The sequence below is a fragment of the Choloepus didactylus genome, chromosome 8 (assembly GCF_015220235.1).
Source record: "Choloepus didactylus isolate mChoDid1 chromosome 8, mChoDid1.pri, whole genome shotgun sequence".
Lineage (NCBI taxonomy): Eukaryota > Metazoa > Chordata > Mammalia > Pilosa > Megalonychidae > Choloepus > Choloepus didactylus.
In genome coordinates, this window is record NC_051314.1 from 141817172 (window position 1) to 141829713 (window position 12542).

General features: G+C 40.0%; 1 protein-coding gene across 1 annotated transcript in view; it reads left to right on the top strand.

Annotated features, from left to right (window-relative positions):
* DHTKD1 (dehydrogenase E1 and transketolase domain containing 1) overlaps positions 1-12542 on the top strand; it is a 69694-nt gene that overhangs the window by 36863 nt on the left and 20289 nt on the right. Inside the window, exons 7-12 of the mRNA XM_037847681.1 lie at positions 2253-2451; positions 3708-4020; positions 4928-5012; positions 5498-5637; positions 10538-10688; positions 11772-11878. Of these exons, the coding sequence (XP_037703609.1) occupies positions 2253-2451; positions 3708-4020; positions 4928-5012; positions 5498-5637; positions 10538-10688; positions 11772-11878 (995 nt within the window). The remainder of the gene's footprint in view (positions 1-2252; positions 2452-3707; positions 4021-4927; positions 5013-5497; positions 5638-10537; positions 10689-11771; positions 11879-12542) is intronic.

Consider the following 12542-nt stretch of genomic DNA (forward strand, 5'->3'; position numbering starts at 1 on the left):
GTTGACATTGCTGGGTCAGACATGGAATTCCTAGAGAAACTTCTAGTTCATTCAGAGCCACGAGCCTCATTGGCTTTCCCATTTGTAGTTTGAGATCTGGGGTCAGTAGTCAACAACTTGTCAACAACAAGTGTGATCTTTAAATCCAAGGAAGTAAGAAAGGATTGGAACATATTGGGTGTAATCTCAATTGCCTAAGTAACTAGTTGAACCATCTGGTAAGAAACCAAAGATCACCACAGTTGGTACAACACTAGATTAATTGTCTTTAGGATATTCAAACTTGGAGTCCAATATCCTAGTCAAAAGGGATGTGTCCAACTACTAAATTTGGGTGAGTGGTCTCGTTGGAAATAAGAGGTAAAGAATCAAAGTCAACTTGTTTTAACCTGTGGAAATTGGAAGACTTAAGGGATCGGCAGAGCTTCTATTACCCATTCCCTTTTTCATAGAGTTACAAAAACTATTAAGATGGCAGGCATTCTTTTGTTTTTACACCCAGAGCTTGGACCAGACCCCTTTTGGGACTGTCCATATGAAGGCTTAGTGGTTAGTCTGATTGAGATACTGTAGATCCATTCTAAATCCTCTCTGTTTCTTTTTTTAGTTTTTATCTTATTCTATATATTTGAAACGATGCGCAAATTTAACCAATCCTTAAAAATAGACACTATTTTAATATAATCCCGTTTATGTACAAAGCAAACAAACTCTTTACATATTCACACTCAAGTAAGTGCACAGAAAAAAGCATGAAGAGATGTATTATTAAACACTGGGAACCTTTGGGAGGGTAATGTGAGAAGGGAGGTATATGTTTCTGAATTTGAATTTTTCACAAACACTTATTTATATATTACTTACAAATTATTTTAAAAAGGCCTAACAGGGCCCAATCAAAATATACTTTTTAACCATTGTTTTTATGTTAATCAAGCTTTCTGTTGTTTCAAGGAGCTCTAAAATTCTGTTCAAGTAATTTCTAATCCTTCCCTCTATTTTGCTTTCCCATTGAAAGCCGTGGGAAATGCTTTTTGATAAATATGTTCGAAAGCACCAAAAACCATTTAAAAATGATAGTTAAATTAGTAACAAATACCCATTTTCTGACAACAGTGTTTTGTAATAGATCATTTTCCTTGGAAAGTAATACTTGGCAATAGGGTGTAAAGATTGAGAACAAATAGACTATAATCCTGATGTTTATGAAATATGAATGTTCAACTGGTTTTTAAAATAAGGCTGTTTCATTATACTGGTATACTTGGCAGGCCACATTAGTCCAGAAAACATTTCTCAAAGATTTTTAAAAATGGGACAATATGGGTCAGCATCTGGTACATGAATATAATAATATCTCTTGAAAATCTTCCCATACATCATAAAAACTTTGAGGTAATTTATATAACTTGAAATGTCTTCATTTTTTAATGCTATGCACAAAAAGGGACTTGACACCAAGAACAGAAAAGTGGCATTTCTTGTGTTCAGACTACAACTTAGAACACAACTGGCTTTTGATGTTACATTAAGTAAATTACACTTCAAGGTCCAGAGTATGTGGGGCGGAAAACCTGATTAAAGTTTTATACAACAATCTCAATAAATGTTTCTTTTAATAAATGGCTTATTGATATTCTCAGATTCAGTCTAATCATCCAAGAGAAAGTAGTTTCCATTCTTCTTTTGTTCAACATCCTTAATTGAATTCAGTTTGATTGTTCTTGGCCTGTAGTTGTTTGGATCTCTTCTGAATGTAATTTCAAGCTGAGACAAAAGTTTATTCATGTCAGCCAAAAGGGCTTGAGGAATGTTTGCAACAGTGTTTTTGATGGAACACCATCTTTTGAAAAAATCTATTTATTTCTGGGATGCATCCTTTAATGATTCTTTCACTCCAGTAGGAAGAATATAACAGTAATAATAACAATAACAAAATAAATATTAGCTATTTTGTACTAGGTACCATTGAGCACCTTGTATACACTAGCTCATTTCATCTTTACATCACTAAGGGGCACCAGCTGTTTATAGATGGGGAAACGGAGATTCAGCAAATTTACATAACTTCACCTAGGTCAGGCAGTTAGTTAGAGAGCTGGGACTTGGGCTCCAAAGCCCAGGTTCCTAACAGCGAAACCAAACCACCCCCGAGGACATGGCTGTCCTTGCCACGCAGGCCACAGGACTTGAGGTTGGCTGAACACTGTTCTGGGTTAACCAGCTGTTTCATCTGCTCCTCTCTACCGCAGGGAAGCTCGTGGGCTGTGCCATCATCCACGTCAATGGAGACAACCCGGAGGAAGTGGTCCGCGCCGCACGCCTGGCCTGCGGATACCAGCGCCAGTTCCGCAGGGACGTGATCGTTGACTTACTGTGTTACCGCCAGTGGGGCCACAACGAGCTGGATGAGCCTTTCTTCACCAACCCCACCATGTACAAAATTATCAGGTACACTTGCAAACCTTTGGTTAGCGCCCCACCCACCTACCCATAGTGTCTCCCTGTATTTATCTTAGAGCTCTCAGGGAGGGTGACCTTCCCCACTGGCCTGGGATTGAGGGGTTTCTTAGGTCTTGAAACCTTCGGTGCTAAAACTGGGATGGTCCTGGGCAAACTGGGAGAGCTGGTCAATCTACGGTCTCACAACAGCTCCCCAATTCTTCAAACTCAGTAGTCGCTTGTTGCTATTGAGCCCTAGAAATGTGGCTAGTCCAAATTGAAATATGCTGTAAGTCCAATATACATACTAGATCTCAAATAATTAATATTTTAAAAATGTAAAATACCTTATTAGTAATTTTTATTTTGATTAGATTTTGAAATGACAATCTTGTGGCTATATTAGGTTAAATAAAATACATTATCAAAATCAATTCCACCTGTTCCTTTTCCAATGTGACTACTAAAAAATTTTAATTATCTATGTGGCTTGTATTATATTTCTATTGGACAGCACTGACCCAGAAGTTTCATCTGACAGATAGAGAGGGATTGTGTTATTTGGAATTTCCTTTTTGGATACCTGAAAGTAAAACAGACCTCCCTCCCCCACTTTATTATTTCATAGAATAAATGAAAGCAGAAGAATAAATTTTATGATGTTTTATGGACCTTTGTGGTCACAGTTAGCAGAAAGAGCCCAACTCCAGGAAGAAGAAATCTGGGTTCTCTGTTTAGCTCTGAACTTACCAGCTGAGTAACTTGATGGGCCCCAGGGCCTTTTAAAAAGTTCTGTCCCGCCTACCTCTCACTTTTTTCAGGATTAAGTACAGTAATATCTGAACAGACTTTATACTTTAAAGTATTATATGAATGTGGAGTGGACTTATTATTGGAGTCCTAAAATCCAGGTGCCAATTTTTACGGTTAAGACACTACCAGAAACAGGTGGTAACTTTGGGTTCAATTCTTTTTGAAACATAAGGGTGCTGAATGGGAAGACGTGCAGGTCAGTCTTGCCAATAATTTCCCAGAACTTACCAACTCATAGAAAATCTCTGCTATTAATTATTTTTACCTGAATATAGACAAACGCTTATAAAGATACATTTGCTTTCTCTTTTGCTTGCCTGGAAGAAGTCGTTACCTCGGTGAGTGCCTCTTTATAGAGATGACATGGTTCGATACCTTTGACCACGACTGTATCTCTCTCCCTTAGACATTTACAAATCAGATTGTTTTTTCTCCCTCTCTTTGTTGGACAGGGCCCGAAAGAGCATCCCAGACACATACACAGAGCACCTTATTGCCAATGGACTCATGACCCAGGAGGAGGTCTCTGAAATAAAAGCCTCCTATTATGCAAAGCTAAATGACCATTTAACTAACATGGCCCACTACAGCCCCCCTGCGACTCACCTGCAGGCCCACTGGCAGGGCCTGGTGCAGCCAGAAGCGTGCGTCACCACCTGGAGCACAGGTGTGCCCATGGACCTGCTGCGGTTCATTGGGATGAAGTCTGTGGAGGTGCCGGAGGAGCTCCAGATGCATAGCCACCTTCTAAAGATGTATGTCCAGGTAGGGCCTCTCCAGGGGCGGTCCAATCTCCCCTTACCATGTTTTCTTTTTGCTCAGCAAAGGGCTTGACATTAGTCTGGTCTTTTTGGTTGCCAAAGCCAAATCCTGGTGTTGTTTTGGGACTGACAGTCAGTTTACTCAGACTGTGTCTATTTATTCATCTGTTTGCTGGTTTAATAACACATATTTAGTACATGTGCATTATTAAAAAATACAGAAATCCAGGAATGACTGTTTTGATTTTTCTGACCAGTGAGCAGAAAATACTTTTGGGCAGCTTCAATAAATAAACACAAATCAGCACTCGTACCTCGAAGGCCACCATTTAGACCCTTCATATGTTGAGGTGATGTGTATTGCCTCATGTTTGATACTGGATACAACCATCCTGCTTTGCCTGAGACCTAGGGATTTCCTGGAACATGGGACTTTCAGTGCTAAAACCAGGAGCGTTCCGAGCAAGCTGGGACAGTTAGTCACCCAAGTTAAATGTGTTCATCTTTCTTAAACTTGGATGAAGAAAGTTGTACCTCTGGGTTATTTTAAAATGCTAACTTCATTTCTAAGCTTTTACTATAGGTACAGAGACCATTACAACCAACTATGTACTTGCTCTCAGCTTAATAGAATGTCCAAATACAACATTCTTGTCCCCATATACCCATACTCATTAAATCTCCTCTTGTACACCCACGGAGGGAACCACTAACCTGAAGTGAGTGAGTGTTTTGCATGTTTTAAAAATTTATATAATTGCTACCATGCTCTAAAGTATCCTTCTGCACTTGCTTTTTTTACTCAACTTTGTTTTTGATAGTTACCTGGGTAACAGTAAACTTTTGAACTCAATGTGGAAATGGATATGGATTCTTAAGAGTTTCTTTTCTCTTCCCCCTCAATTTTATAGTCCAGAATGGAGAAAGTGATGGAGGGAACAAAGTTAGACTGGGCCACAGCAGAAGCCCTTGCCTTGGGCTCATTACTTGCTCAAGGTAGGAAGTTCCTGTTCAGCTGCACAGCTGGTGGAGAATGCAGCCTGTGACATTTGTTACAGGTGACCTCTGTGGTTTTTGAGTTACAACTGCTTCCTCTTGCTTTCATTGACTTGAGAGATTCTGCAACGTGTTAACTTTTCGTACCTGACAATCTTACCTAATTGTGGTGTAAGTCATGTTGACAACCTTCATCAAAGAATGGACGATATCTGGTCCTTCACTTAGGTGAGGACTCAGTGCTGGACATAGTGGAAAGATATATTTTTCTCTCCAAATTGTAAGGCAAGCAATGGCTCTCCATGCTTAAACAACCTGCAACCTCACCTTGACTATAGACTTCTGAATATAGGGCAGGTATATTTTAATAAGGATAATCCATCATCTTAAGGAAAATTCTCAGGATGAGTTGATCTACTAGAATTCAGGGGGCACTGGGCCTTATTGTTACTTGGGTAATTTTTTCCCCTTCTTGCTTGCATAAGGTTTTAATGTCCGTCTGAGTGGCCAAGATGTTGGCCGTGGAACTTTCAGTCAAAGGCACGCGATGGTGGTTTGCCAGGAGACTGATGACACCTACATCCCTCTGAACCACATGGATCTTAATCAGAAGGGATTTCTGGAGGTAGGATATTTCAGTATCTATTGTAAAGTCCAAGTGCTGTTATTATAGGATTCTTAAAGTAACTAGCAACAGATGTCAGCTACTTTGGGCTCAGTACTTTTTGAAATAAAGGGGTGCTGAATGGATGGGCAGTATAATGTAAGTATGTGCTAGAGAGCAGGCTAGAGTTGTTTTATTCTGGCAACTTACCTGTAAGCATGTAAATTTCAGAAGGATGCACATTTTATCAATCCAGAATTGATAGGATAATCTACATAATGCTGTAATTCATTAAAGCAAGGCAAACATGTAGATAATGAGCCAACTTTTTGTGCCAACTTAACAAAAGCACTTCCTCAAGGTTACCTTATCTGCCAAGATTTGATGGGCTTAAGGAATACAGATTATCCTATATTTCTGTGTTCTATACTCTTTGGAATCTTAAGTGCAGGTGCTGGTCTTTTCATTTTTGTCTCCTCAACAACTAGTATACCACCTGGCGTATGATGTTTATTAAAATAAGTTATTCTTTAAGGTACAATTAGTGGCATGTCATCTTCTTTCCTACTCCAGCCATTTGCTTGGGAGTATAATCTTGAGATCATTGATATGCTCAATGTAATAAAAAATTCACTTCAAAAGCAAAATTCATGGGCTCATCTTTTCTTAAAAATAGTCTAAAAGAAGATGAAGTTGGATTGGTGAACTAAATACTGAAACCTTTACTATTCCCTTCACCCCAGATGTCTTTCATGGAATTGTGATTTGTGTTACTTAGTTTTGAACATTGCTGAATAAAAGGCCTCAATTAAACTTCTTGCATCTGTTAGGAGGATGCTGTTAAAGATATTGTTTACTGTCTAATTGCATGTGCTTTATATGAAGACCCTGGGAGAAAATCCTGCTTAATCTTGGTAATGAGAATAGTTGTAGCTCCATTGAGCAGTTGGTTTGCCTTTATTGTAGGAATACTGTAAATTCTGTGATTGACCAGGGTTCCTCATTAATAAAAGCTGCTAGGAAGGTGGGAGGGTGGGGTGGCCACTGTGATAAGGTCATCTGGGTATGCATTTTTCTTAACTCTGTACTGTGTCTCAACCTTTATTTATCTTCTTTCCCATCACTTAAATTTTACACTGTTTTGTGTATTATTATGTATATTTATGAGCTACCCCTGGATACTTTTTGGAATAAGTAAAAGCACTCAGAGATTCAACAAAATAATTCCAAGGTGTGCAAGTATGCAAAGTGGAATAGATGCATAGGAGAAGCAGCAGCTACATCTACTTGGGGAAGTCAGGACCTTTGTGGGTGTGGAAGCCAGATTTGAGCTAAGACTTGCAGGACATTAGGAGTTGTCTAGTCTAATGTAGGGAGAACATTCTAGGTGGACACAATAGCACATATAAAAGCCATGATGTAAGAGAACCTGGAAAGTAAGAGAAGCTACATACATAGCTTTATGTGATTAGTGTTTAAGCTGCTAAGTGGACACAGGATAAAAAGAGAGGAGACTGGCCAGACGGGTCTACCCAAATTGGGAAAGACTTTGAGAGTTACGTGAAGGAGGAGCCGTGGAGGAATTTGGAACAGATGGTCAGATTTTCGTGTTAGGAAGACCATTCCTGACAATTCTTTGGAAGCCCAGATTGAAGATGGATGAGAACTCAGCTAGGACAACTGTTAAGAAGGCTTCTCAGACATCTAGGCAGGAAATTATGGGGACCTGACTGAGTTAGGATAATAACAGTATAGATGAGAACCATTCAGAAAACCAAAGTGATAGAACTTAGTGATAGGTGTCGGAGGTAAAGACAAAGCGCTGATCTAGGTTACCTTCTAGCTTTCTGACTTGGACAACTGGTCTGCAGTGATGATGTTCACCTAAATAGAGAGTAAAGGAGAGGAAATGGGTTTGGTAAGGAAAGATGATGGATTCAGTTTTGAACATTTGACTTTGAGGTGGCTGAATGATAGACGTTTCTATCAGGCCATGGTGTGTGTATATATATACATCTCAAAGGATGTGATCTTGGAATATAGATTTGGAGGTAATCAGGGTGAAGGGCATTTGAAACCACAGGGTGGAAGAATCTGAACGAGAACAGAATGAGAAAAGGGCCAAGGGATAGGGAAAGCATTGTTCAAGGGACTGTTAGAGGAAAAGCATATCACAAAAGAGCACTCAGAAAGGAAGGAGGAGAACCAGGAGTCTCCAGTGTCATCAGAATCAAGGAAGTAGCTGTCGGGTAAGACAAAGAATAAAATGCCCGTTGGATTTAGCAAGTGGAAGGTCATGACAAACTATTTCAGTTGAGTAGTGAGAGCAGGAAGTAGACTACTCAGTTAAGGGTAAACTGGAATTAGGGCAGCAGAGGTGCATGGATTAGATTAGTCTTTCTAGAAACTTTACTGTGAATGGAAGCAATGGTTGGAGGAGCCCTAGTCAGCCCTAGTCTGTCTCTTGTTTTATTGTTAAGCTTCTGATTGTCTGTATGCCAAAGAAGGAAACCAGTGAGGAGAGAAAGCCTATGAGGGGAGGTTCAGTAAAGAGGAGTTAGGAAGAAGAGGAAGAAAGGGTGGGTAGATCAGTCTTGGACAGGAGGAGAGAGGAGGGAGGAGGTAAGGATAGGTAGAGGGGCAAGTCAAGGGCTTGGTTCAAACCCCATTTATAATGTATATGTGAATCTGAGAAATTTAGCAATCTTTTTTTAAATTATGTAGTGTATAGATTATAACTGAAATAGAAATCAGAAAAGGTAAATTATGCACAATCCCACCAGACTAACGAATCTATTTTCAATTTTTCTGTTTTGACTTTCTGTTCTTATTCACATAAAAGTCACAAATAATTATGGTTGTAATCATAGCAGAGATGTAATTTCTTTTCTGAGTTTTTTTTTAATAACAGCTTTATTATCATTTCACGTACCATAAAATTCAACCTTTCAACATGTAAAACCCCATGGTTTTTAGTATATTCACAGAGTTGGGCAACCATCCCCACTATCTAATATCAGAACATTTTCATCACCTCCCAAAGAAACCCCATACCCATTAGCAGTCACTCCTCATTCTTCCTTCCCCCAAGATCCTTGGCAAACACTGATCTGTTTTCTGCCTCTATGGATTTGCTATTCTGGATGTTTCATCTCAATGGAATCATACAATATGTGGTTTTTATGTCTGGCTTCTTTCACTTGATGATATCAAGGTTCATCCACATTGTAGCATGTATCAGAACTTCATTCCTTTTTATGGCTAAAAAAATATTCCAAAAAGATATGACATTTAAAAATATTTTATAAAAATACTTGGAACAAACATAAAACTACAAAAAAGTTAGACGCATAATACAAAACCCTTTTTCTCCTCCTGAACCATTTGAAAGTTGCTAACCTGATGCCCTGCAGCATGTGTTTCCTGCAAACAAGAACATTCTCCTCCAACACCATGATAAAAACCATCAAAATCAGGAAATTAACCTTGGTACATTACTGCCATCGAATCCTCGGATCCAGTTCAGAATCACATGGCATGTAATTGTCACATCTATAGCCTTCACAGAGATATAATTTTGTATTCTGCTTTTTTTCAACTTAACATGTCCTATTAGTTCTTTTGATTTATTGTGCAAATACGGTGTTGGAATAACGAATTGTAACTAAAGATAGGTCTTTATTTAGCAACAATAAATGTTGTTTATTTATTTATTTATGACATTTTTATTTTTTAAAAGCATGCCTGCCACTGTTTTACTCTCAGCTCCAAAGGCAGATCATTAGAGAAGTTTCTGGTGCTTGTCCTTGAAGTGAACTTTTGCTAACCACACCCTAACCTCTTTTTTTTTAAAAATTCAGTTTTATTGCTATATATTCACATACCATATATTCATCCACAGTGTGCAATCAACTGTTTACAGTACCATCATATATGTAGTTGTACATTCATCACCACAATCAATTTGTGAACATTTTCTTTACTCCAAAAAAATAAATAAATAAAAATAGGAATAAAAATGAAAGTAAAAAAACAAAACAAAACATCTAAAACATTCCATTCCCCCCTATTTTTCATTTAATTTTTGTCCCCATTTTTCAACTTTTCTGTCCATACATTGGATAAAGGGAGTGTGAGCCACAAGGTTTTCACAATCACACAGTCACACTGTATAAGCTATATAGTTATACAGTCATCTTCAAGAATCAAGGATACTGGATTGCAGTTCAACAGTTTCAGGTACTTCCTTCTAGCTATTCTAAAACACTAAAAACTAAAAAGGGATAGCTATATAATGCGTAAGTATAACCTCCAGAATGACCTCGCAACTTAATTTGAGATCTCTCAGCCACTGAAGCTTTATTTTGTTCAATTTCTCTTTCCCCCTTTGGTCAGGAAGGCTTTCTCTATCCCACGATGCTGGGTCCGGGCTCATCCCCAGGAGTCATATTCTGCGTTCCCAGGGGGATTCACACCCCTGGGAGTCAGGTCCCACGTAGCGGGGAGGGCAGTGAGATCACTTGCTGAGTTGCTTAGCTAGAGAGAGAGGGCCACATCTGAGCAACAGAGGTTCTCTGGGGGAGACTCTCAGGCACAATTATAAGTAGGCTTAGCCTCTCCTTTGCAGTAACGAGCTTCAGAAAGGCAAGCCCCAAGATTGGGGGCTTGACCGACTAAATTGGTAGTTCCCAATGCTTGTGAAAACATCAGTAATAACCCAGATACCCCAGCCTCTTCCATCTCTTCCTCTCTTTGTCCTAACTTTTCCAACATGTATCACTGATAGAGAGCAGATGTCTTTTTCCAGAGAAGTGTGAGCGCGAGTGAAGACAGAGCTTCTCCCTTTTGAGAGGTGTGCATAAATGCACTTTGATCTGACCTTCCTCACCTGACAGTGCCCCTGTTCTGTCCACTCGGTTAGGTCAGCAACAGCCCTCTGTCGGAAGAGGCTGTCCTGGGATTTGAATATGGAATGAGCATCGAAAGCCCTACGTTGTTGCCCCTCTGGGAGGCTCAGTTTGGCGATTTCTTCAACGGTGCCCAGATCATCTTCGACACGTTCATCTCTGGAGGTTGGTGTGAGCCTGTGGGTGTGTCATGGTGGCGTGGCACTGCCTCAGGAAGACACGTGGAAAGGGACTTCACTGCTCAGGAGCCTCCCGTGTACTCCAGCACCCCTGGAGAGCTGGGGTGTTGCCCCATTATCCACTGAGGCGAGGCAGCTGTTGGAGAATTACCTCAGTGGCTGGGAAAGGCATTTCCACTTCCTGTTGGCAGAAGGGCTGGGTGCTGCTCACCCGGCTACTGGGCATGGAGCCTTCCCCATCTTGGGGAAGCTGCTTGGCTGTGCAGAGCAGTAGATATCCCTGCTAGTTCCGAGGCTGTTGGGTTTTTGGGTCAGTTCTTGGGGTATGATTATGATATGATTAACCAATAGCGAATGGCGCCTGGTGAGCATCTGTGGGAGAGTGATTTACCGCTTTTCAATCCCGGTACACTCAAGTATCTGAAAACTGTAATGTCGCATGTCTTTATTATTATTTTAAAATCATCATTTACAAAAGCAGTACCTGTTTATTGCAAAGATTCCAAGTATGTGAAGTAAAAAGTCAAAGTCTCCCGCCAGACCCTCCATCCTGTTTTCTGGGAGCAACCACTATGAAGTTTTCAGGGTACACTTGAGGTCTTTCCTGTAGTTGTGTTTCTGTCACTTTCTAGTTGTGAGGAAGTCCACTGCCCCGAGGAGGCTGGCCATTGTGAAGCTCCGGGACTTGTCTAAAGTGGCTGAGCCCTCGGTTTGAGGACAGTGGCCTCTGCCGCAAGCTGTGCTATAAGGAAAGGTGGGAGCTGCTCATACCCGTAGGTGTCCCTCAGGTGAAATCAGACGGCAGGTGCTGGCCTAGAAGCCGGGACATTCACCTCTCAGCTCATCTTCCACTCGCTAAAGCCCAGTGCATGTGTCATCAGAGTTTTTCACCCAGAAAAACAGGTCTTTGTTCCCTAAGTATAGCATGACAATGCTAGAAAGTGCCTGTCCCAAAAATTGCGTTAGGGGCTCTGGCAGCAAACTAATGTTTGTTTCACTATTCCAGTCACATCAGACTCTTCAGTTCCTGCTTCATGGCATTCTTAACTCCCTCCAATGTGCTTTTCAGGAGAGGCCAAGTGGCTCCTACAAAGTGGCATCGTCATCCTCCTTCCACACGGCTATGATGGAGCAGGCCCCGACCACTCGTCTTGTCGGATAGAGCGCTTCTTGCAGGTATGGGGGAATGTCTTCTGGATTCTAAGAAGCTTTCTTCTGCTCCCTAGGTGCTTTGGAGTAGACACAACTGCCTTCTGCAGATAAATTAATATGCACCTTAAACTGAAGGATGTTGTAGTATGTATTTGAATAAAACAGACCCAATTCAATGTCAGTATTCTTTAGGAAAATGGTACATTGGCTCACGGTTTCTTAGCAGTGACAACACCTGAGGTTGGTGGTTCCTGTACCAGGCTGTACCAGGCTGATCATTAGTTGTTGTCCAGAGAGCTTTTTATAAATTGAAATTGCAGAGACTAATCTCATGTTGGATTCCCAGGAGTGGAAGCACTTAAAAAGTATTTTTAAAATATTAAAATATTTTTTTCAAGTAGTGCTAGTATTTTTATAAAAATGATTCATGATCATTAAAAAATTTTAAATCACCACCCAGGAATAACATTGTTATCATGACAAATGTCGTTTTATGTTATCTCTTCCTATTATTTTATTATGAAAATTTTCAAATGTACAGAAAAGTTGAAAAAATTTTACAATGAGTATTTATATGCCCACCTCTTAGATTCTACCATTAGTAGTTTGCTTTATCACATCTGCTTTATTATCTAACATCCCTCTGTCTATCCATCAATCCATCTTATTTTTTGATGCATTTCAAAGT